Source organism: Tubulanus polymorphus, chromosome 1 (assembly GCF_964204645.1).
Source record: "Tubulanus polymorphus chromosome 1, tnTubPoly1.2, whole genome shotgun sequence".
NCBI classification, from domain to species: Eukaryota; Metazoa; Nemertea; class Palaeonemertea; order Tubulaniformes; family Tubulanidae; genus Tubulanus; species Tubulanus polymorphus.
Window position 1 is genome coordinate 17,250,452 of NC_134025.1, and position 26,182 is coordinate 17,276,633.

At 35.0% G+C, this 26,182-nt stretch overlaps 1 protein-coding gene across 3 annotated transcripts; it reads left to right on the forward strand.

Annotated features, from left to right (window-relative positions):
• On the forward strand, positions 1-25,963 carry LOC141914751 (enoyl-[acyl-carrier-protein] reductase, mitochondrial-like). Of its 3 annotated transcripts, none has more exons than XM_074806040.1 (3): positions 3-85; positions 11,882-11,908; positions 19,663-25,963. In XM_074806040.1, the coding sequence occupies exon 3, from the start codon at positions 19,691-19,693 to the stop codon at positions 20,795-20,797; it is 1,107 nt and encodes a 368-aa protein (XP_074662141.1). In that variant the 5' UTR covers positions 3-85; positions 11,882-11,908; positions 19,663-19,690; the 3' UTR covers positions 20,798-25,963. The 3 variants fall into 3 exon arrangements, with proteins under 3 accessions (XP_074662138.1, XP_074662141.1, XP_074662139.1); XM_074806038.1 differs by having other exon boundaries at positions 18-85; positions 11,875-11,908; XM_074806037.1 differs by lacking the exon at positions 11,882-11,908 and having other exon boundaries at positions 1-85.
• The last annotated feature ends 219 nt before the right edge of the window (positions 25,964-26,182 follow it).

A 26,182-nucleotide genomic window follows, 5' to 3' on the forward strand; every position in this document is an offset into this window, starting at 1 on the left:
AACGGAAATCATCTAAAATTGCATACAAGCTCCTGTGAACCAACGGATTACTTATTCGACAAGTCGGATGAGGAATAACGAAATAGTAAGTGACTGAATGAATTGAGTAGTGTGTGGGCGTCGTTAGCCCCCTTGTTAATCTTTAAAAAATTCAAACAGCTCCAATCTAACTGAAAGAAATCGTGTTGGAATGGGGAGGGAGGGCTCAAATAACAATATGACTTATATGTTTTTTAAATTTTTGAATTATCTTCAGGAGATATCACGAATTGAGCGAAAAGTGTCTTTGACTTGCTATGTACAGTACCTACCACAGGGACCTGACTAAAACAATTTTTGACCCCAGTATCCTAGGTACTATATATAAAGAAACATCGATCAGAAATTTTGAACCGATTTTTACAAACGAGGACTTTTTGGAAAGATTGGACCCTGAACTTACTTCTGAATATCGTTATTTCCATTTTAATTGATAATCCTGTTCAAAGCCTAGGGAATGTAAAACCGGGCCGAGATTGAAAAACGGCTCCTCACATTACCGTGGTCGCCGCATGGTGGCGCCCGCTGATAAGTACCGCACTCAATGCTATAACGCGATGTTTTCTAATCACATTTTTGCGCATTTTAAGAATAACTACAACGCGCAACAAATATTCTTAGATTAATTACATAAATGTAAGATATTTGGCCTAATTTGCTAGGCTATGTCAAAAGTTTTTTATTTGAATTTTCGTATTAAGCGCGGAGCTATGATTAATGGCCGCCGTGTCGCAAATTTGAAACCCGGTTTCGATCTCGGTCAAATTTTGCGTTTGCTACAGACAAGATTATCATTTTAATCAGAAATAACGATATGCAGAGGTAAGATTTGAGTCTAAGCTTTCCAAAAAGCCCTTGTTTGTTTCACTGAGAACCTTAGTGTCAGTGGTATATCGCTGACGCGACCCCTGACACTAAGTCGCGGAAGCCATATACGCGGTGATTTTAAATTCTTTTTAATTCAACTCTAATTATATCATCACTACTCAGCTCTCATTCAACCGATTTCAAAAAGTAACCCATCATTGCAATCCTCTGATCTTTCTTGTTCTTACTGTTGTGTTTATTTAGTCATTTTGTCATCGTATTTTGTGTATGAAACGATTTTTCATGACTTTTCAAATAGGCTATCCACGAGTCGCGCAGAGCGGTATCTATTGTTGTGTTGCTAAGATATTGATTTTTTCATGCGTGTGAGTCTCGCGAGGAACCGTTTTTTAGTAAAACAAAAGCGGTACTAAAATATTTCTAGAGGCAATTTCCAGCCACTTGAACTTCAAATATATTCTTTGGAGTGTAAACAATGAAAACATAACAACATAAGGTCAGTGTAGGTAGTTTATTTATTGAAATCGGATGAGTAGTTGCCGAGTACTGAGTGGTTAAAGTACCGACTGAGTGCCAGTCGGCAATTTCGACGTAAAATAACGACTACGTGACTGGGTGGGTGGTTCACGCGAGCTCTTTAGTATTGGCAGTATACGGAGCTCCGCGAACCGGCCATTCTCAGGACTGGGTGAATTGTTTGTGAAAATTGGTTCGGAATTTCTGGTCGAAAGCGCCGTTTGTTTTAAAAAATCATGGTCATATTGACTTCCAGGCTGGTGCGGTACAGACGGATTTTGCTGATTTTTTCGGATTAATCGAACGATTTAACAATCTCAAAGACACTCTTATCTTTCTCAAACCACCCAGTCTAACGCGTTATCTTAAATTCGTTATCTTTAAGAGTAATCTTACTTGAAGCGGATTGGATTATCAATAACGAAGTTACGAACTGGTGAAGTGACATACCTATCGACCGATCTGACGGAGAGTTGGCTCCCTTGTTTTCTTATATATAGTACCTAGGATACTGGGGTCAAAATTTTTTTGGTCAGGTCCCTGTGTACCGTACAATACCGGTGGGTCCTCCTTGTTACCGCGATGACGTATTATTCCTTATCGATTTTAACACTTAATCATGTTATATCAGTAATAAATACGGCGCTATTGCACTTTCGTACCCCCCTCCCAAAAATATTTATTGGTGAATATTACTATTATTTGAAAGATGATTATTATAATAATATCACTTATAGAAATCAAAACAAAATATTAGCAGAATCAACTTTGAGTAATTTAGAATCATCTAGAATTAAAAGAAAAAGTAATAGTAATGAAATAGAAAATGTTACCGACACAGAAATAAATCAAAATAAAACAGTATTTAAACAATGAATTAATGAATTATTTGAAATAATCAAAAATAATTTAGAAACAGAAACAACTTCTGAACAGAATATAACTTCCAAAACTAGTTAACTTAAATCAAATAAAGTTCCAATTGAAAAACTTTTACCAAATGGGTTACTTGATGCAACAGATCAAGAATTGGAAGATTTAAATGTATTTTCTGATAAAGCAATTAGAGAAATTATTAGTATAAGACTTGCATCTGATAAAATTGCGCATGATAAAAGTATAAGAGATTTTAAAATTAGAACTTTAGAAAAAGATAGAACTGATAAAATTAAAGAAATAGAGCAATTAAAATTAGATAGAGATAATAAAGTTACTGAAGAAATTGAAAAAAAGAAATGCATATTTAGAAAAAGAAAAAGATGATTTAGAATATAACATAGAATTACAGGAAGAAGAAATTAAATTATTAAAAAAATCCTATGATTATAATATGAATAGATTAAAAGCTATTTTTAAAGATTTGTTGATAAAACTAAATTCTGAAATATCATTAAAAGATAGAATAAAATTATTATTTAAACTAGAAGGTATAACAATTCTTTCAATTCTAACAGCTGTAACTACGTTATTTACAACAATTGGATTAGCTATTTCAAATTCATTAAAATCTACGCCTACACCCAATAAACCTCCAAGTCATAATAATTCTATACAAGATAAAGTTAAAGATGGTTTAAGAAAATTAGCAAAATATCTATGGGAACTATCTAAAAAATCTACTGCAGCTTTACCCGGAGTTATAGCATCAATTTTTGGTTTTGTATTAAAATCTGCTGGAAATATTCTTAGTTTTGCTGCTGAACATATTATTTTATTTTTAATTACAATTGTTAGTGCTATTATTTTTGGGTTAGTGAATATGATAAAAAATAAATAATTAATTTTTTTGTTAAATAAATGAGTGGGAGTTAGGATAGATATATAGATCCTTCTAAGAATTCAAAAATATCTAATGCTATTAAAGCAGAGAGATCTCATCATATAATTACTCATAACCCTTCTAATATTAATCCTGATGAAACTTTATATGTTAGAATCCCGAGATTAAATCAAAATACTTTTTATGTTCCAAATAGTATTTATTTGTCAGCTGATATAAATGTAACTGGTAATGATAATAATTATGTTGTAGATAATGTTGGGAGATATTTGATTAAAAAATTAACTATAAAGATCGGACCAGAAACAGTTTTCTCATTAGATGATTATAATTTATTTATGCATTACAAAGATTTATGGTTAACAAAAGAAAATAGAAAGAATATGATATTTCAAGGCATCCAATCAGAAAACCATAATAAATTAAGATCAGAAGCTAATAATGCAATAATAACTAATGCTACAGATAATTTGATAAAAAAAGATTTATGGAAGCAAATATAAAATTCCATTAGACTTTGAATTGATAAATAATAATGCACCTTTATATAAATACGCAATTCAAGAAGATATTATATTCGAGATAACATTTGCTCCTGTTAATGAAATTGTATTATCAAGTGTAGTTAAAGATATGGGTTATAAATTATCGAATATATGTTTAGAAAATGACACAGTAACTGATGAAAATATTGCTAGCACAATTCAAACTCAATATCACGAAGGATTTTCATTATTATATGATTATATATTGAAATATTTAAAATTGTAACTATTTGTGCAAATGATGAAATAATTAATGAGAATATAGCTGCAAAGCAGCGATAACGGGTTTTCTGCACAGTCTTTGAATCCTGTTCAATGGTTAACACAGTAGGCGATAATTACTCTTTATGATTTCGACAAAGCATTTGATAAGGTACAACATCAGCCATTACTAAACAAGGCTATTAGGAAACAGTATCGATGATAGGTTGCCGAAATGGCTCAGCATTATATCTGAACGAAAACTTGTAGCCGAAATCAACGGAACGCCTCATCTTGGAATAAGTTGGTCTAACTAGTGGAGTCACGCAAGGTAGTATCCTAAGTCGTCTTCTAATGTCCTGAAAAATGACATACACAGTAATCCAAGATATACCAGACCGAGTAAATTTCCAAAACAACCTTAACACGCTGTTCAACCAAAAAACTTAATGATCCGACAAGAAAATCTTGTACGCTTTTTGTTTGAACCAAAACTTTTCTTCATTCTGAAAGCTATGTTATTGTTGAAATGAAAAACTCTGTCCCGGCAAAAAATTTGGTTGAGCGAAAACAAATTTTTCGAACGAATGTTTGAATGAAAACAATTCTGTTTCGATTGAACAAAATACTTAATACTTTTGGTTCGGAGAAAAAACTTTTTACAATATACTTGTTCGAACGAAAAACTTAATGTTCTGACAAGAAAATTCTGTTCAAATTTAAACGATTCTGTTAGATCGGACGATTGTTCGAACGAAAAAACCTTTCGTTTCAACAAAAAAGTTTGTTCAACTTTGTTCTAACGATTTTTTCAAATTGGTTCAACCGAACAGAATATTGGTTCGAACGAAATAAATTTTGTTCCGTAGAAAGAATTTACAAGCGAAAGGTCTTTTAAACGAGAAAAAAGATATTTCTTGGGCTCCTTAGTAACTCAAAGCCGGACGTAGGTTGGCCTTGTGACGTGATGCGATCCTCGCGTTGCATCGCAAGTTTCGGTGCAAATCGGTTGCGATACGATTGTCAGCGACTGTGTGCGACTAGTTTCTGCCAGTCGCAAGAGCACGTAGGTCGGTTGTGACAGTCATGTCGCGTTGCAGAAAGTAGAACACGTGCGACTCCTTGTCACTGGCGTTGCTGACAGTCACAACCTGTCGCAAGGGAGGATAGGTGGATGAGTCGTTGCGACACAATCGTCGCTGGCGGTCGCAGTGAATGGCCTCGCAGTGAGTCACAAGCCATCGCAAGTCCGACCCACCCCCGGCTTAAGTCATAGGAATAAGGGGAATACCAGTTTCATTTATGATGAAAAGTCTGGCTTATAAAGCTGTCTGCTCAGACGAAATTTTCAAAAAAATCTTCATTTTTGTCAATAAAATTGATAATTGTGATTGATCGTTACAAGTCAGAACCAGTAAATCACTAATTAACATGCACTTTAATAAATCTGATTCCTCCTTTACAGTGAACTTAGCTTTAACCTAGTAGAGGCTACTAGCCTATGTAGGCCTAGGGTAACTCCACGTAATTTCGGAAGACCACATAAGTTTTTTTTCTACAGCATCTCCGCGGTCGCGGAGAGGGAATACCTACGTGGATTAGGCCAAATTAGATATAGGGGAGGTAGGTTGGTATTTCCTGGGAATTCCACGGGATTCCGCGCCATTTTGATGACGTAGTACGCATTTCTTTCTGGCACACGAAATCAGCGCGGCAGGGCGAAAAAGTCAGTCATGTAAGTAAATTATTGATTCGCCCCGCTTTTACGGAATTTCGTGGCAGCCGATACGTAAACACTGCCAAGAAGTTCTAGGAAGTCGATAGTTTGTTTATAAACATTCATTTTCTATCGGAATACGCTCATCGTAAAAAAAACGGCGATTTTCAAGAACTCGCTCGCCTACACATAATTTCGGAAATCCCACACCCAGCTTTCACGGCTCTTCCACATAATTTCGGAAGTTCCGAAATTATGTTAGATTAGTTACGCGTATGTTTACACAGCTGTTATCCACATTAAATAAGACTGTGATGCTGATTAGTTAGGCCTATCAAAGAAAGAAAGTCAGGTTTAGAACTATTTTCTCTAGGCTCATTCATTCATGAATTCAGGTAGGGCTACCACCATCCAGATTCAGTCAAAATAAGATCTTGGTCTAGGCTGTCATAACAAATTACAGAAACAATCTATCCAGGCCTAACGAAATATTTTTTTTACATTTTCTTTCACCTCGGTTCATAATAAAGAAGGTCATGTTTTCATTTCTTTTTTATAGAATGCCAAAAGTGTATCGAAAGTGGACGGAAGCTCAGATGCGTGAAGCCATTGAGTCCGTCAGAAATGGCTCATCAGTTTTATCGGCGGCTAAGAATTTTGCAGTTCCAAAATCAACTCTGCACGACCGTGTTAGTGGCAAAATACCGGCAGATTCAAAACTAGGCCGGCCGACACATTTAACGGAGGCAGATGAGAAAAAGCTCGCCGATTTTGCCAAAAACAGGGCTGATTTGGGATACGGATTCTCAAAGAATAATTTCCTGAAATATGCTGGAGATCTTGCGTTGAAACGTGGAAAACCGTTCAAGGAGGTGCTTGTCAATTAGCCAACATCATTAGGATTTGTTATTTGAAAGCATGAATTTAATAATGCAGTCTTTTCTTTTAGATTGTCCCAAGTGATCAGTTTTGGGCTGGGTTTAAATCCAGAAATCCGTCAGTAACACTGCGCAAGCCCGAAGGCACTGCTGCCATCAGGCATCAGTGTATGAATGTAAAAAAAGTGGGGATGTTTTTTGGAGCAGCAAAATGTGCATTGGCAGGACTTCAACCAATGCACATCTGGAACATGGATGAAACCGGCCTGCAGTTTTCCCATGTCCCTGGGAAAATAGTTGCTAGGTATGAAAATTGAACATTAGCTCAATGATAATTCTAGACATTGTGTCAATAGATAGGTAGGCTAATATTCCTCAGTGCAATATGTAGATATATACCTATACATACCCGTACATTTTTTCACTATCATGCATGATTTTTAACCAATTTTTTAGTCAAAATCTTGAACTTTCAGCAAATAAACTAACATATTGTATCAATTGTGGCATTTATTATCATAGTTTAATGGAATCAATGACCCTTTGAATCAAATACAACTGTAAATTTGTCATAAAATGCACACCAAGTCCTCTGAAAATATAAAACAGATATCTCATAAAGGTTTGATAATAAGACTAAGAATTGTGTTTCATTCACAGAAAGGGAAGCAGATATGTGCAGGCACGCATTAGTGGCAATCGTGAAACTATTACCATCATGGCTTGTGGTAATGCGGCAGGGCAGATGCTAGCACCGAATGTAATTTTTAAAGGGAAAACGGCAGCATCACTGCAGTCTGTTGATTCCAATCGAGCACCTCCCGGAACTACAGTGTCTGTTTCTGAAAGTGGATGGACAAAGCAGGTTACAAATAATAGGCCTATACATAACCAGGAATCAACAACTTACTTTTAATCTATCTAACTTTCCATAATTTTTATCATAATAGGGAATCGCAACACTGTGGTTTAAGAAGAGCTTTTTACCAGCAATCGGCCGAGTTCGCCCGCAAGTTTTGATATCAGATGGTCATAATAGCCACAATTTCTTAGAATTGGTGGAACTGGCTCGCGAAAATAACATCAAATTAGTTGAACTCCCAGAGCACACATCACACTGGCTACAGCCTCTAGATCGGTAGGTCTTTTTGCCCTTATTGATTTATACAATCTAATTTAATGTTTACCGCGGCGGTATGTGTTCTTTTTTAGATCGTGTTTTAAGACATTAAAGTCCTCATGGAATCGCCTCTGTCAAAACTTCTCAAATCAAAATCCAGGTCGGATCATCAACAAGAGTTGTTTTTTTGAAATCTTTACACCTACTTGGCAGAGTATCTCGCCTGAACACTTAATTAATGGATTCAGGTCGTGCCGGATTTATCCATTCGATCCTTCTATAATTCCACCAGAGGCATTTCTTCCATCTACAACTACAATTGCAACAGTCATTGCTGATGTGAGTTATTTTCTATCCGGGTCATATGATCTTACCAAGTTGTTATTTGAATACAATGATGTGTATTGGTATTCTAGATCGCCGATCCTACACCATGTAGTGATGTTCCGTTGTCGGAATCAAATAAGGTATGACTTTTCACACTAAAACATACAAAACGTAAATATAGACAAAATCATTTAAAATATCTTGCAATGACCTGTAACCTTAATTACTATCTAGAATCAATCAACGAGTGAAAATCCATCTCAGGTGTGAAACAAAAAACTTTATTAATTATAGGTTCATTGTTTGTTAATTAGTATTATTATTTTACCTGTGTTGGAATAACAGATTCAGATTGGTTCTATTGTGTTCTTTGTTGTTACTTACACCTAATGATTTTACATTTCAGTTTTCAAGTGCTGACGAACAATCAACAAATATCCTTTTATTTTTCATGATTTGTTTTCCTCACATTACATTCACATCTAAATGGAGTATTCACATATGTTTATGAAATATATCTTTCAGTTTTTAACAGCGGAGACAGAAGCGCCACCTATATTTCCTTTTGATAACAACTCGTCCCCAGGTAACAGAGAATTTAGAATGAATTAAATACAAATATTTTTCCATATGAGATATCTCATTTCGATTCTCAAAACATTATCAGCTGATCCAGATCACGATGTTTTGGATTACCCTGTGGTCACACTAGCAAAAAAGAAGAGAAAATGTGAAGAGAAGAGATACTTCATACTTACTGCTGACGATGCCTATGCGAATGCGGTTGCTAAGCAAAATCTAAAAGAAAAAAAAGAACAAGAGAGAATTGAAAAGAGGCAAAAAAGACTCACTACAACTGTAAGTTAAAATAGTGCTGCAAATAGGTTATGGTTTTAATGTACCATTTATTTACATTTTTCCTGTCACGCTCTTTTTGCAGATTTCATCGAGACCAGAGGAATCAAATATTCCAGTAAGTAGATAACAAAACCATTTGAGAATGTTAATTCAATGATTCATTATTTGTCAATGAAAAACATGCATTTCAGGGCCATGATGATCAAACTCAAGATGATGATCAAATTCCTGAAGCAAGTATGCCTAAAATACAAGAAATAAATATTAGGTAGGCTTGTAGAATTGTAGTTTAGATCTTGTTTGTATACTGACTTGAAAATGGTTGTTTTCTTTTAACAGTGAGGGTGTCTACATAGCGCTATACCAAGAGGGCAATCGTGGACGAAAACATCTTTATTTTGGAGTGGTACGATTCCTTGAAATTAGTTCTGAGAACAAATGCATTCAATGGCTTACCCAATTCATGAAATCTGTTTTCAGATCTTAGAGATTCTTGCCTTTGGAGACGTAGTGATGGTACAGTTTCTTAACCAACCATGTGAAACTAAAAATTCATTTATATGGCCGGATGTAGACATCATCGAGGAGCACCCCACAGAAAACATCATCTATGATTTAAGCCCTCCAAAAGTCATCAACAACAGGATGCAGCTAGAATTTCCAAAAGAAGAATTCCAAAATACGATGGACGTGTTCGCTACATTCTAAAATCAAAATATTTTTGTCAACTTAATCAGTGGAATATATGTTTTATTTTTAATTTATGGATGTAAATGTTAGGTTTTTGGTAAGTTTTTAGTTTTATAGGTACAAATCTTATTTTTTTATGAGCCTGATATTTTATTATTCAGGTAGGCATATAAGTTATTTTTTCAAAATACATAACAGCAATTATATATGGGTTGTGTAATACGAATATGTTATGAAATATAAAAGTTTGAAATACTTAACTTCTGCTTCTGTTTATTTGTTTACCCTCAATCAGCTGATCGGCTAAAATTGCGCGAATTAAAATAGTTTAATTATTGGATTCGAACATCAATCACCTGCTAACACCCCTACTTTACCCAAATGGCATTGTCCAACTTTCGTTGCCATATTGCTATGAAGCATCAGTGTTTTTTAATCTCATCAACTTTATATAAAAAGAATTTGTTTTATATAAAAACATTGTATGAAATGACATATACATTGATTAATCGTCGTAAAATTTGCGCGAAATTAAAATAGTTTAATAATGGGATTCGAACCTCAATGACATTGCTACCACCCCTACTTAACCAAAATGGCATTGTCCAACTACCGTTCATATAGCTACCTCCCCTACTTTACCAACATGGCATTGTCCAAGAACGACGCGTTGTGAGTACATATAAATGATAGCAAATATTTTCGTTATTTCGTTTCCGAAATTATGTGGAGTGCTTCCGAATTTACGTAACCAGGTATTCCGAAATTATGTTGTCTCTTAAAATGACATAAATTGACATATCTTTTAAAGGGAACTCGTTTTAAACGATTCCTTAATGATATTAGACCGCAGAAATATGCGGCTATGAAAAAAAGTGCTATTGGCAATTCCTATAGTCGAAGATTAATGCCCGTGAAATTAGTTGATTAAAAAACGGCTTCCGAAATTACGTGGAGTTACCCTATGTGTATGCGTAGGCCTAACATCCGGACAGATTGGTCGTGGGCCTATTGAATAACAACCCTCCTAAATGTCGAAAATTTTGTTTTGAGGTTCAATCCAATGGGTCCGTTAATAAACGCAACAATTATACTGTGTTTGTTTGAGACAGTAAAGCTCAATACCGGTAGGCCTAAAGCCACGTAAAACTCGATAAACACTTCAAGCGACAAAGCGAATGATCTCCTTTCCCCCACAGCGAACGCTTACTCCAAATTCCAAGTGTGACTCCAGCATACGGAAAGGAGTGTGTTATATACTTGTATTTAGTAAATACCTTGTGCATTTGACAATGATCAGTATGTACTGTAGGAAATATAGAGTATTGATGGTATTGATATATAGGTTGAAGCCCGCGGCCGAATGGAGTAATATATTCTTTTATTTTGATACCTCGTCGACATAACAGCTTTTCTCCGCTATATCTCTTCGGCGTGTTTAGTTTAGGCCTACGATTCCCCGGTACACTAAAGATTTATCTTAGTAAATACACGGTTAATTTGGTAAAGAAAAATAGGTATTGTTATACTAACTCCTTGAAACCCGCAGCCAAATCACTGGTAGTAATAAATTAATTTGTACTCGATTTGATTCTCATGATGAGGAGAAACTCACAGCTGATCCCCGGAACGACGATGTAGTAACACACGTCGATTCGTCGATGTTTACGGCTCGACAGTGCTTTTAAAATCTAAAGTAGTAAATTTCCAGTGTATCGGTAATATGATTTGATGAGGAAAATGGGCTATTGTTAAAATCACTGTTTGAAGACCGCGGCTGAATGTGAAGTCTGCGGCAATAAATTAGTTCATTTATACTTGAATTGATAATCGAAGTGACAATCGGCCTGCGGGTTGATTTCGGGATGACGACTCGAAAAACATGTCGCCCCATTCAATGGGGCTAAATTTTCGACGTTTATGGCCCGACAGTGCTTTTGTAACGATGATTCGTGAAAAAACACGCAGAGTATTTGTAGATCTCAGTGAGCTAAACGATATCATACGGATTGTATCGACAACAGCGGCAAGGTAACGAAGCCTTAGTTCTTTTAGTAAAATAGTGAGACATAAAATAATAATAAGAAGAAACACGCGAATCTCAATAGGGTTTTCTGTGATGTAACAGAAAACCCTAAATATAAACTTCCCAAGAAGATCTATTAAAGGTATATTAATATTTCTTATCCTGAAATAACAAAAGTAGAAATAACTATTGAAGGTATAGCAAATAAAATATTTAACCAAGGAATGAGAATGATTGATCAATGGCCAGAAATTAGAAAACATTTTATGAATAAAAGTAAAATCATTTAAAAATTGTAATATCAATCAAATTGATTATTATACCGGTAATAAATATGCATTATGGTTAGTTTTTAGAACAACAGAAAGGTTATGATGACTATGGTAAGTTATGTAGATCAACAGTGGCAAGGAGATTTAATTGATATGAAAAATGTTAAGAAAGATAATGATGATTATTGGTGGATATTGAATATAATTGATATTTTTAGTCCTTATGTATGGAGCTTCCCACTCTATAGAAAAGATGCTGTACAAACATCAAATGTTTTCAGAAAATTTCTTTCAGGTGGTAAAATAAAGCCAGAAAAAATACAATTTGATGATGGAAAAGAATTTGATAAATCATCTGTTCATGAACTCTTGGATTATCATAATATTAAATATTTTTCAACAAAATCGGATAAAAAAGCAGCAGTTGTTGAACGATTAAATAGAACATTAAGAACAAGAATGTGGAAATATTTTACAGCAAATAATACTTTTAAATGGATTGATGTTTTACCAAAATTGATAGAAGGTTATAATAATTCTTATCATTCTTCTATTGGAATGAAACCTATCGATGCTTGAAAACCTGAAAATGCTGAAATTGGAATAATTTATATGGAGCATTTCTTGTAGATGATTTTGGTGAACCTAAATTTAAAGTTGGTCAAAATGTTAGAATTTCTAAGTATAAAAAAATATTTGACAAAGGATACGATCGTAATTTTACTAGAGAAATATATGAAATAAAAAAGGTAATAACAACAAAACCATATGTCTATAAATTAGAAGATTTAGATGGTGAAGAAGTTGATGGGTACTTTTATGACGAAATATTAAGTTTAACTACTGAAAATCTAGAACAAGAATATAAAATTGAAAAAGTATTAAAAACAAAAACTGTTAATAGAAAAAAATAATCTTTAGTAAAACGGGTTGGATGGCCGGATAAATTCAATGAATGGATATTATCGAGTAAAATTAAAGATATATAAATGAATAAGGAATTATTTATACTTGAGCCTCATAATATGTTAATTTCTGGTGTAACAAATTGTGGAAAAACTTATTTTATATTAAATTTATTAGAAACTATTTATAAAAACTATTTTGATAATATAGTATTATTTTGTCCAACCTATGAATTTAATCAAACTTATAATAGAAATATTACTAGAAATAATAAATTTATTGTTTGTATTAGATCCTAAAACAGTTTAGATAATTTAGATAATTTTAGAAAATTTAGATAATTGTATTAAAATAGCAATTGATATTTATAAAGGATCAAATACATTATTTATCATAGCTGATTGTGCAAATTTACATGATTCAAAAATAAGAGAGAGTGAATTATGTTATTTAGCTTTCTCTGGAAGACATTTTGGGATAACAACGTGGGATTTAAATCAAAAATATAATTCAATTGTTAAAGATTTTAGAGAAAACATTAGATTTTTAGTATTATTCTACAATAAAGATAGAAAATCGATGAAAAATGTGCTTGAGGAAAATGATATTATTCCACATGATTTACGTAATGAATATATGGATAAAATTGAAAAATAACAAAAGATCAAAATTACTATTTCGATTACAACACCCATTTAAATATGAATTCATTTAAACTCAACTAGCTTGTTAATCTAGTATATTTTAGTCAAATTCTAGTCAAATCTTAGTTATTAGTAGTTGAAACAAAAATCAAATAAATTTCAACAAGAAATAAATAAAAACAATAATATTTCGACTAGCTTGTTAATCTAGTATATTTTTAGTTACATTCCAGATAAATTCTAGTTGCAACAGCACAGTTTTTTGTTATATAAATGGGAGGTGAAAGGAAAATAAAATCTAAAAATAGCGATGTTCCAATTGAAAAAACTTTAGATGATTTATGTATAACAGAAACAAATTTAACACCAGATAATAATGGTGCTTTAAATGATATTACTACAAACAATAATTATGAATATTATCTTTATTGTAAACATCAATTAGAAATATAAATAGCATCTGGGAAATGTAAAAGTTTTACTAGTAAAAATTTAGCTTATAATGAATTAGATACAATGAAATCAGATGAAATTATTTAAGATTTATGAAATTGCGAGAATAGCTAGAATTAATGATGCAATATCAGAAAATGTAGTAAAAGGTTATGGTAAATTATGTAAATATATACTACCAATTGAAGATGAAAATAGATTATATGCTGATTTAAAAAATGATTATTTAGTTATGACTGAATTAAATAAATGGATTGGATATTTATCATTTCAATTAGGTGGATTTATGACATTATTATCAACTGGAGTTATAACATTTTCAAATATTGAAAGTAAAAATTTTTCTATAATAAATGAGCGAGGTGGAAGAAGTGAAGGAATTATTAACTGTGAAGAAAAAACCGAGATCACAGAAACAAATTGAATGGTCTCGGCAATAAGGAATTAAATCGAGAGAATTTAAAAAAGCTATAAAAGAAAAAATAGATGATGAAAATGTTAATAATAATGGTGAAAATATTTTTATTTCTACTCCTGATAGTAGAATATTTGATAGATATTTATATTTTACAACTAGATTCGTAATTGTATTCATTTTGATTGGGTGTAGTTGGTATAAAAAATCAAATAAAATTTATGTTATTAATAATTCTGAAACTACTACTATCAAAAATGAAAATACTTCTGAAATTCCAAAATTCACAATAAAAGAAATGGATTTATATTTTAGAAAAAAAGCAAAAAAATGATTTCATTTTTAGCCCACTTGGGACTTTAGTCCCAGCGGGCTATTGCGTTCACTTTTCGTCCGTCCGTCCGTTCGTTCGTCCGTCCGTTGACGGAATCCAGTTATTTTGGGAAGTTTTGAAGACGCTTCAAGGTAATGTCTTGATATTTGGTTTATACATGTATCTACCCTAGACACATCTTCAGCCCAAAAATTGGCCCTGTCAGATTCAAGATGGCCGACTGGCAGCCATTGTTGTTCGCCAAAATCAGCACTTTTTACACATTTTCGAAGTTTACGAGGGAAATTTTGAAGACGCTTTGATCATTTACCTTGATCTTTCGATTAAATTTGAATCTACCAAGGGCCCATCAGCATAAGAAAGATTGGGTCCATCTGACTCAAAATGGCCGTCCTATGACCTTTTTAGTGCCCAAAAATGTCAAATTTGGCCAGAATTCTAGGTCCTGTAGCTTCCTACTGGTTTGCCATTTCTCATTGCAATTAGTGATGGGTATTCTTTGTAAAGGGATGTTTTATACCTGAGACAGGTATTTTTGATCCTCCAATTATGATGCAATTGGCGGCCATCTTGGTGTCATAAGTACTTATTTGTAGGTGGGAAAAAGCTTTTCGACATTATATTGATACCTAAGCATATTTTGATACAACAATGAATTAGAAAGTTGTAGCGTATAACGTGTTCTATGATCGGGGTGAGTTTTAAGTTCATTGTTTTTTGTATATGGCCACCAGGGGGCGTTGAATAATACAATATCTTAGTATTTCTATAGGCCTATTATATTTGTACCAATACATATTTTGTTACCGCAATCAATTGCAAAGTTGGAGCTCATGACATCTTCCATGATTATGGTGAGTTTTAAGGACATTAGTTAATGTATATGGTCACCAGGGGGCGTTGAATAGTAGAATAACCTGGTATTTCCTTATTATATTGGTACCTAGGCATATTTTGTTACCATCATCAATTGCAAAGTTGTAGTTCATGACATGTTCTATGAATATGGTGAGTTACAAGGTTATTTGGTTTTGAATATGGTCACCAGGGGGCGTTGAATAGTAGAATAACTTAGTATTTCCATATTAAATTGTCAACGAGGCATTGTTTGTTATCACAATCAATTACAAAATCGTAGCTGCTGACATGTTTTATGATTGTATTGAGTTTCAAGGTCATTGGTTTATGTATATGGTCACCAGAGGGCGTTGAATATTGAAATTGTTAGATTGTTGAGCATTTGAAACCACTTCCCAAGTGGGCATGGTGTCCCTGGACTCCTAGTTAATTAATTGAATATCTCACAACTTTTGTCTATCTATGCGGAGCAATTAAATTGTCCAGATAAGTCATTTCGGATTCTCAATATATAATCAATTTTATTATCAATTTATTTTTTTAATCAACAATTTCTAAATCATGATGCCTGTCTTCATTTTTTCCATGATAGATTATTTTAAATCCTTCTAAATCTTTTAATCCCTCTGTACTCAATGAAACCCATTTATCAGGTAAAAATACTTTAAATTCTCGCGTTGTACTAACATTACAATAACTTAAATTTGCTGATACTTTCTCTCCATATTTAGTTTTTATATTTTCTAATTTCAGTATTTTGTGTTCAATTTCTTTTGTAACATCAACTAACTTTTTTATTTCAAATTGTTTTTTTTGCTGGTTTTATTCTGTTATTTATTGCTGCTAAGAATGATTTTCTATCTCCCATTTATTATGGGAAAAAATTACTTGTGGTGATGAGTGGTGTGTCGCCCTCTCGCCCTCTGATCTGAAACCCACATTTACCAATTACTGTTGATTCCAAAAGATTTTGGCTCATTTGCATTGATAGACAGGTTTTATGAATGATTTTACTATGGGGGTCATTCATTTATTACATACGCATTCGGGGAGGGGGAGGGGTCAGTGCAATTGCGTACTGTAATGCTTAATGTATACGGAAAAATGGCCGATTTTGCGTACAGAGGGGGAGGGGGGGGGGGTTGAAAAATTCAAATTTCATGCGTACGTAATTAATGAATGATCCCATGCCGTGTCAAAATGCGTCGTAAAACGCGCATCACACTTTTCCTAATCAATAATGGTCATCATAATCGATAGTGGCGCCCCGTGCGGATATGAACATACCTACCCTTGTTATTTTTTATATAGTTACCGTAAATTGGGGTGACTTGAGACAATATGGCTGATGAGGGATTTGTGTGTTAACCAACTAGTAGTCTCAAGTCACCCGAACTAAAATTTTCAGTGCAATTTCATATGGGGTTACTGGATACAGGCCCGTCTCTAGTGACAGCATGCAAAAAGATTCCTGAATGTACAGGACCCAACCATGAGTCGGCCTATTTTGTCTGCCTGACTGAGTCTAGGGGGTTAAAAACTACGCATATATTCATTTTACTAAAATTCTGTGTTATTTTGTGTATGTCTCAAGTCACCCCTCACCTTGAGGTGACATGAGTTGTTTTTGAATAAAAAAATTTAGAAAATAATAAGACACATTTTTTCATCATGCCTAGAACTGAAGAGGGACCAATTGTTGTTCAAATAATCATCATTTGGGTAGATTGTAGGTAGGTCCTCGAGCTGCATTTGAAAAAATCACTAATAAGTCTCAAGTCATCCCGATTTACGGTACTATAGACATTGGATTAACAGATTATCGTTTTAAGCCCACTTGGGACTTTAGTCCCAGCGGGCTATTGCGTTCACTTTTCGTCCGTCGTCTGTCCGTAGACGGAATCCAGTTATTTTGGGAATTTTTGTAGACGCTTCAATGTAATGTCTTGATATTTGGTTTATACATGTATCTACCCTAGACACATCTTCAGCCCAAAAACCGTCCCTGCCAGAATCAAGATGGCCGGCTGGCAGCCATTGTGGTTCGCCAAAATCAGCACTTTTTACACATTAAAAGTTACATAGTAACAAGCAGCTGGGGTCCAGCGAAGCAGCTATGCTCAGTGTGAGTTTGACCACTTAAAGCTGTCAGTATCAATTAAATTGTTGTTGATACTGGCTCTTTGAGACTAGTGAAATGCCGCGGTCATAACCACTAGGATAGACTTTAGTTTATACTCCACATCCGGGCCACTACAGTTGAACCTATATCTGAAAATAAAGTATGACTGAATGTGTTGTTAAGCAATGACATTAAATCATGCAAAAATAATATTGATTTATAGAATATCTAGGTTCTGAAATGAAGAAAATGTATAAGTTACTGCAAAAAAATTGATTGTTTAAGGAAATAACAAAATTCATGCAAATGGATATGACTAGCAATGCATGCAATATAAATTTATGAAATTTATAAAAATATGAATGAACAGTGAGAATATGAATAGAATTCTTTTGACTAGAATTTGACTAAGATGACCAGCATTCAATTATTCCAAAAATCTAAAATTCACAACGTTTCAATCTCACTCTAGAGATCATCGTCAAGTGTACATTAGTAATAAGCATAAATCATGCTGTCCACGATCTCTACACTGTAAATATCCAGGATAGATCAGGATATCTTTCGTCGTGGAATAATAGAAATATAATGATGTGAATATGATAAATAATTTGGGAAAGCTTGAACTTGAAAACGAAATTTTAAAAAAGTTCATCTCTGCTCAATATTCTTAGTTGCGCACTGTCTTATGAGTAATCATGTAATTCGAGGATATGCATTTTAATTCGAGCTCCATCCAGTCGGCCGGAGTTTCCAGTCGGCGCGGTTGGTTTTTAGTAGGAGCCCTATAGGTAGATGTTCGTTTGAGCAAATGGCCTCCATGGCCCGTTTATGGTTGCCACCCTTGTTTTTTCAAATTACCTTTCCCTGATTTTCCACATTTCAAAGTCATGTTACACAAAGAACAAAATGCAAGTCCAGGAGCATCTATTTTTCTTCAAATAGATCAACATAACATCGCCCATGCAATTCTCCTCTCCCAACCATGCCCATTTCCATGTATTTGTAACATCACGATCTAGGCCTATAGTTTTAATATCGGCACTTGCATGACTAACTATTTTGGAATTCATTTTGAGCGATCCACACTCAATGACTTTTGAGAATCAAGAGACTTACGAACTTAGAACAATGAACGGTCACTGCTGTCTAGCCTACAAATGTGGTCACGTCACACATGTGCACGATAAATCCGGAAAGCTTTCCTCCCTGCGATTGATAGCTGCATTATATCGGTTACAATTACTGGCAACTGCACCGGCTCACATCGTCACGTAATAAGCATTTTGAGAATAGATTTCATTTAGTTTTAATAATAGCGGAATATATTTCCAGTTGAAAAGCAGTTTCTAAAGACCTTTATCTTTCTTATTCTGTTTTGAAAAAATGTGCTAGCAACATCATAGATGGGGCCGCTCACCCCATAATTCTACCCATTTCGTTGTAATTCATTCATTCAATTTCCAATGTACATTTGAAACAGTTTGTGAATTGCCTTTTCACCCTATGTAACTAACCCCACATGTTTTTGGTTAGTGAGCCACAGATAAATGGACATCATCTTCAACTGATGTCAACATATACATTTGAAACATATTGTGAATTGCCTTTGCCTCTATCTAACTAGCCCCACATGCTTTGGACATGTAACTTGCCCGCGTGTTTCGGACATGTTGGCAATACATAAACGAACATTATCTGATGTCAACTTGTACAATTGAAATCATTTGGGAATTGCCTTTGCTGTGATTATACTGCTATACACCTTGCTATACTTAGATATTTAACCTTACTTGATGAATAAACTTATTTACCATAGACAATAAATCATCTTAGCTGATCAAGGCACAATCACATTTTCATTTTCCACAATAACTGACATTGATGATGTAGGCCTATACTTAATGCAAATGAAGATATTTTTCCTTAGCCTTAAAAGCGATGGCTTGTTAGCTGACCATAATGATCAGAGGTGGATTTAAAGGTTCTTGAGTACTGCGCTGCTGCTGCTGTAGGCAACTATGTCATAGAAAATTTTTGATTTTGTAGAGCTCTGAGTTCAATCTCAATCAATTTGGGGCTCCATTTGATGAGAACAGTACTCACAGACATAAAACGTTCTTCTCATTTCAGGAGTTATACCCCTCTGCAAGTATACAGGATGACACAGCATTTGCGGTACACTCTTCTGTCAAGAAGGCTTTCTCAGATTCATATAGAGAGAAAAAGCAAATTATTCTACCATGATTCTTTGGCGATAACATATGCTAGCTATGGGGATCCTACAAAAACACTTGTAAAAACTAACATCAGTCTACCAAAAAAACTTTCTCCAAATGAAATTTTAGTGAAAATGATGGCAGCTCCTATCAACCCAGCAGACATTAATATGATTGAAGGTGTTTACCCAATAAAACCAGCCTTGCCAGCAGTTGCTGGCAATGAAGGTGTGGGTATTATTGTTGACACTGGAAGTGACGTACAAACCATCGAGTGTGGGGACTGGGTTATTCCCAGTACTTCTGGTTGGGGAACCTGGAGAACGATGGCCATTTGTGCAGAGGAAGAGGTTAAGAAAATTGACAATGATATACCTGTGACAAAAGCAGCAACAATAGCTGTCAATCCATGTACAGCTTATAGATTGCTTTTAGACTTTGTAAATCTTAAACCAGGTGATACAGTTATTCAAAATGGAGCTAATAGTGCTGTTGGTCAAGCTGTCATTCAAATTGCCAATTCAATGGACCTGAAAACTGTAAATATTTTGAGGCCAAGAGAAGACTTGAAGCAATTAACTGAATATCTCAAAGGAATTGGTGCTACACAGGTCCTTACTGAGGAAGAATCAAGATATCCTGAAACAAAAGAATTGTGGAAAGTGCTGAAGAAGCCAATGTTAGCGCTGAATTGTGTAGGTGGCAAAAGTGCTACACAGCTTATAAGACATCTTGATAAAAATGGTGTAATGGTTACTTACGGTGGAATGTCAAGACAGCCAGTTACTATTCCCACTGCACAGTTCATTTTTAATAACATAAAGCTTGTGGGATTCTGGATGACTGAATGGAACCTGAATAATAGATCATGTGCTGATGGTGATAAAATGTTGAAATATCTTTGTGACCTTATACATAAGGGTAAATTACAACAGCCTATTTGCGAATTTACCCACATATCAGATTATGCAAATGCTGTAAAAGCATCACTCCAATCACGCACTTCCAAAAAACAAATTTTGTACATGGATGACGCTGTATGTCAGTAGATATATGTACACTTTGATGTGAACGCAGATTATCAATCTATAATTGAAGAATGCTAAACTTCAACGAAAAGTCTTGGACATGTACATGTGTGCATCTAGATGACCCCGAAGATTTGGTTGAATATACCTCGACTACTGTTCTTTGCGTACATCAGCAGGTGTTTGCGGTGACATCATACTTGGAAAGAGAATGCATTAGCTTTTTGGTTTTCCTTTTTAGCGATAGTAGAGTTGTCGTTGAGCTAATTATGAATCATGTGGTACATGTACCTGGTTTTTTGTGGTCGTTTTTTTCATTGGTAGTTGGCCTTAACAATGTATAATTGATGTGATTGAAGACATGCAAAGCCTCAGTCGATGACATGGTCGGCCAGCCGACCTGTTAACCACAATGAGTTGCAAAATGGTAGCTAGTGATATGTTCTATAATTGTGGTGAGTTTCCAGGTCATTGTCTTTTAGCATTGGTTGACGTCAATGATATGTAGAATGGATCGAAAGTCATAGTCGAAAAAAGCGCGGACTCCTTTCATTTTCATAGTAACTTCAAATTGTAACTACGTTCATGTAAACATTAGAAACGGCTGAAAATGACTCAAAATAATGTTTCAATTATTCCCTACAAGATAGCGTCGCCAGATTCCCGATTTAATGGTTATTTTATCGCATTTTTTCTCGTAAATAATGTGTAGATGAGAGAGGGTTAAGCACTCGCTCATCTTCGTGGTCCAGCCCAACAACTACATGTACAGTAGACTCCGCATACCTCGGAGTCATACACCTCGGAATATTGCTTAGCTCAGAACAAATCTAAAATATTTTTCTTAATGCAATTATTTCTCAAATGAAAATCTCCGAGTAACTCGGAGTTGCATACTTCGGAATATCGCATACCTCAGAATGATTTTTTTATAAGTTGAGTCCTAAAATCGTGTACCTCGGAAATTCTGAACATCGTCCCGACAATATTTTTTTCAAAAACGCATCCCTAGCCTACTGCATAACAACTTGATACAGATTAATCAATACCTGTTCTTGGACGTGAATCAACATCTGTACTATGTTACCACGTGTATTGCGATAGATATGCTAATGATCGTAAGAATTGGAAGCGTGCCAGTCGCGCTAGTTCTCGGCTGTCTTTAATACGAATAGTCAATTGAATGGATGTAGGCGGAGCTATAGACTTGACACTGCACATCAAACCCACGTGTTTTTAAATTCTCTCAACTGGGAAGGAGGCTTTACTTGGTGTACTACAGTACGATGTTTTGATATAAAAGATGACAAGTCAAATCTCCCGGGGGGATATGAGGTTTTGATTGAAATAACAATAAAAGCCTGTCAGATATGGTACATATACGATCTTTATTCAACATAGATTAGTATAAGAAAGATAATTTGAGCCCACGTGTCCACAACGATTTTTTATGACAAAATTTGCGGACCTTATGTACCTCGGAAATCGCATACCTCAGAAAAAATTTTCCAGTCCCAAGAATTCCGAGGTAAGCGGAGTCTACTGTAGTATGTATACTCGTCGATGAGGAGAGGCGAGATTTTCAGCAACTGGTCAGAGTGCTCGACAACCGCTTAGGACACGGTCATCAGGCTGAACTATTTTTGGCTGAAATAAGAAACAGTCGTCGTAAACGGAATGAAGGCCTGAGAGAGCTCTCGCAGGTTTTAATCACCTTGGCAACCAACGCTTACCCTGATTTAACTCCGACTCAATGAGACCGATTAACACGAAACCATTTTATCGATGCTTTGGATGATAGAGATTTGAGAATGCGCCTTCAACAGAGTCACAGTACATCATTAGACGAGGTCGTGAAATAAGCGGTAGAACTCGAGGCATTCGAGAAATTAGAAGATGTTCGGGAGAGAAACTTGCATGGCTTCGTAAATCAGGTTAAATCGGAACCCCGCGGAGAAATTAAAGGGTTAAAAGAACAAGTCTCTCAACTAACCTCAATGGTGAAGCAAGTGTTGACTCAGCAAAGCCCCCAGGAGGGTGCCGGTAGGCGTTTCCCTAATCGCATCGTCTGTTACGCCTGCGGAGAGCCTGGCCACATTTCTCGAGAATGTCGCAGATCGAGGCCTCGGGGAAACGAGGGACGGTTGGCTCCTCGAGATTCCGGCCAAATTCGGAGAAATTCAACGAGCATAATCATACAAGGGAAGATAGGAGAAATCAATGTAGATTATTTGATTGACATGGGAGCTTGCGTCTCCGTTGTAAATAGCAAGATTTATAATCAACTACGCCCCGCGATGAAAGATAAATTAGAGATGTCGGATGTTGCATTAAGTACGGCCAATGGCTTAGGTATTGAAGTTGTCAAAGGTCAGATGGAGATCGACGCTAAGATTTTCGATAAATCGACTCCCTGGAAATTTGTGAATGCTGATATATCAGAAGATGTCATACTCGGCATGGATTTTCTAGAATTTTTCTGTACTGTCTTCTAGACTGTAAGATATTCCCCGGACGAAAGAGCTTGATTTTGGGTGATGAGCAACTGTTTTACGGAAGCACTGTAATCTTGACGAGAATAATACTCGAGTACGAAGCCGACGGAAGGTTATCCTTCGGCCATTTTCGGAACAGATACATGTAGTTGATGGACTCGTAGATATTCAACACCATACTGGAAAATGGACAATAATAGTCATCGCGACTTACCCATAAACACCAATTTCTCACCGCACGTATAGTCTAGTAGACACAGAAGAAATTTCTGCCAGCAAGGGTTATGAATCCGACCTCTGAAACGATAACCATTTATAAAGGTTCAACCCTGGGTTCAACCCATCTCAGCACCATCAGTAGGGATTTCAGGTCACGTGATCAAAATGTGTCATAATTAGCGTTTTCCACGCTTCAAAATTTCAATCGCTCATAAAAAACGTATTCTATATCCAATTAAAGCCAAACTTGCTCGGTATATTCAATTTACCGGTTATTTGTTGTGCTGTAAATTTCATGAGTGTATCCTGCATAGTTATGGAGCAATAAGTCGTAGTTCAGCGCGCGTCGGCTCATTTCTAGGAAACAAGATGGCGGCCATGTTTTTCATGCATTTTTCAAACACGTGAAAAACGCACGCAATTTTTGGGGTCAAATCCACGAGCCTGCTGCTGATTGGCTGGATATTTGACCTCAGAATATTTTAAGAACATGTTTCATATAGAGCATGTCGGTGCGTGCAAGTTTTGGTAGGCCCTGTATCACTCGGAAAAAGTCGTAAACAATTCAAAGTGCTCATACGCTAAAATTAATAATTTTAACAAGTTGCACTCTACTACATTATAAAATAAGATACTTTATACGTGTAAATTGTTTTCAATTATTACTTTTAAGATTGATTTAGTAGTCTTTCGCAGATTTTGACCTAAAGTCGGCAAGGCGCTTCAAATTGTTTACATCCGGGTCACTACCGGCTCCACACCGGCTGATCAATCAAAACACTTCCGGGTTCATTTTTACCACTCTAAACGACAATTTAGCAGGTAAAGCACCACTTTCACTCAATAAATTCATACTTTATTATGAAATCGGCAATATATTAGACCAATAATGGATAGGCCTACCTAATTTAAAAACTTTGAGTATTTTGCTCAAGAATCTTAAGTTTTGTCTAAATTTTAGCTCATTTTTTGCTAAAAAGAATTTTTTTTTCTAATCTGCTTCACCTTTAGGTAATAAAGTAGTCATTTTAATATCTCATCTTGAATACTAGGATATCCTTCTGAAAAGCAGTTGTTATTCATTTGTTCATGGTTTTTCAATTCCAGTTGACCCTTTCGCTAAATAACTGCCGCTGCTAGGCCTATAATACCCACCAACCAATGGTTAATCAAATAGATTCTAGAGGATTATATTATCAATTTTCTTTTTCATTCGAATGCCTAAAAGGAGACCTTTAATTAGATACCAAACATGACGCACTTAAAATTGACTTTCTGATGAAATATCGACGCAAAACAAGATGGCCGCCATTCCTCGAGCCTCAATTTGAGATATCTTGCTATAGATATTTCATGGGTAGAACTGTTAGGGCCTAGGGATCTCTAAAGAATAAAGCTAAAATACGAACCGAAATACGAAACGAAATGGTCACATTTCAAACACACGCCCATACTATGGTCAAAGCTCGTTATAACGCTATATCGTGCTCTACCACAAGAAAGTTACATTGTAACAGTCTAAACACTTACACAGACAATATTGCAGCATATTTTTGATTTATCTGTTGCCGGCATATCGGGCTACGACTTACGCGAGGTATTTTGAATGAAATCAGAAGATTTGGAATTTATAATTGATACGACTTATAAAGTACGAGTTATAAGCAATATTTTATAAGGTTTAAAGAAGAAAAAAATCGGGACCAAAATAATTATACGAGAGATGTGATGATACGACTAGTTCGATGACGACTTATGCGGGGTTGACTGTAGCAGAAAGGAAAGGCAAGCGCTTCACGTTCTTGGACACCGGCCGACATATCTGAACCTGTATAGTATCGATCATTTAGCTCAGAAAAAATTAATGTTCAGGGTAGATTAGCGGCCGGTCGGGTCAACTTTTAAGCTCCTCAGCAGAGGAGAAATGAGGTATCAATTTTTTAGCCTAGCACTGGTCGATATATTTTAAGGCACACTTCGTTCTCTAACCCGTAATTTATTAATCGCTACCTTCCATTTGAGTATGAGCATGCGCAGATCATTCTCCCTGATGGCATCGCTAAACTCAGTCGCGGCACGGAACCCTGCCACACTAGACCGGGTGCGCATGTTTAAGCCAGCTCCATGAGTCTGCTGCTATAGCGCAAAAAATTACAAAATTTTCGTTTCGTATTACATTTTATACTTTAGCAGGACCCGCGAAAAAATGACCATTTCGTTTCGTAGTTTAGCATTTCGTATAGTATTTCGTTTCGTACTTTCTTAATTTCGTTTTGCATTTCGTAATTTCGTTGCATATTTCTTAATTTTCGTAGTTTCGTACTTAAGGAGTACCCATATAGACGATAGATTAGATAAATGTTATAATGAAATAAAAAGTAAAATAGAAGAGAAATATTTTGAAGGATCTGGTTTAATATTTCATGAAATAATATTTATGGCTTTACATGTATTCAATACAAAATATAATAAGTTAACTAAATCAAAACCAATAGATGAAAATAATTTATATTATAAAGATGATAATATAAATGCATCAAGTTATATTAAACTACCATTTAAAACTAATGCTGTTATAAATGTACAAAATGAAGATGATAAATGTTTTCTTTGGACAATGATTAGTTGCTTTGTCACCCTGGTATAATTTGCATACTTCGTAATCATATAGATCTACAATGTCATATCGAAC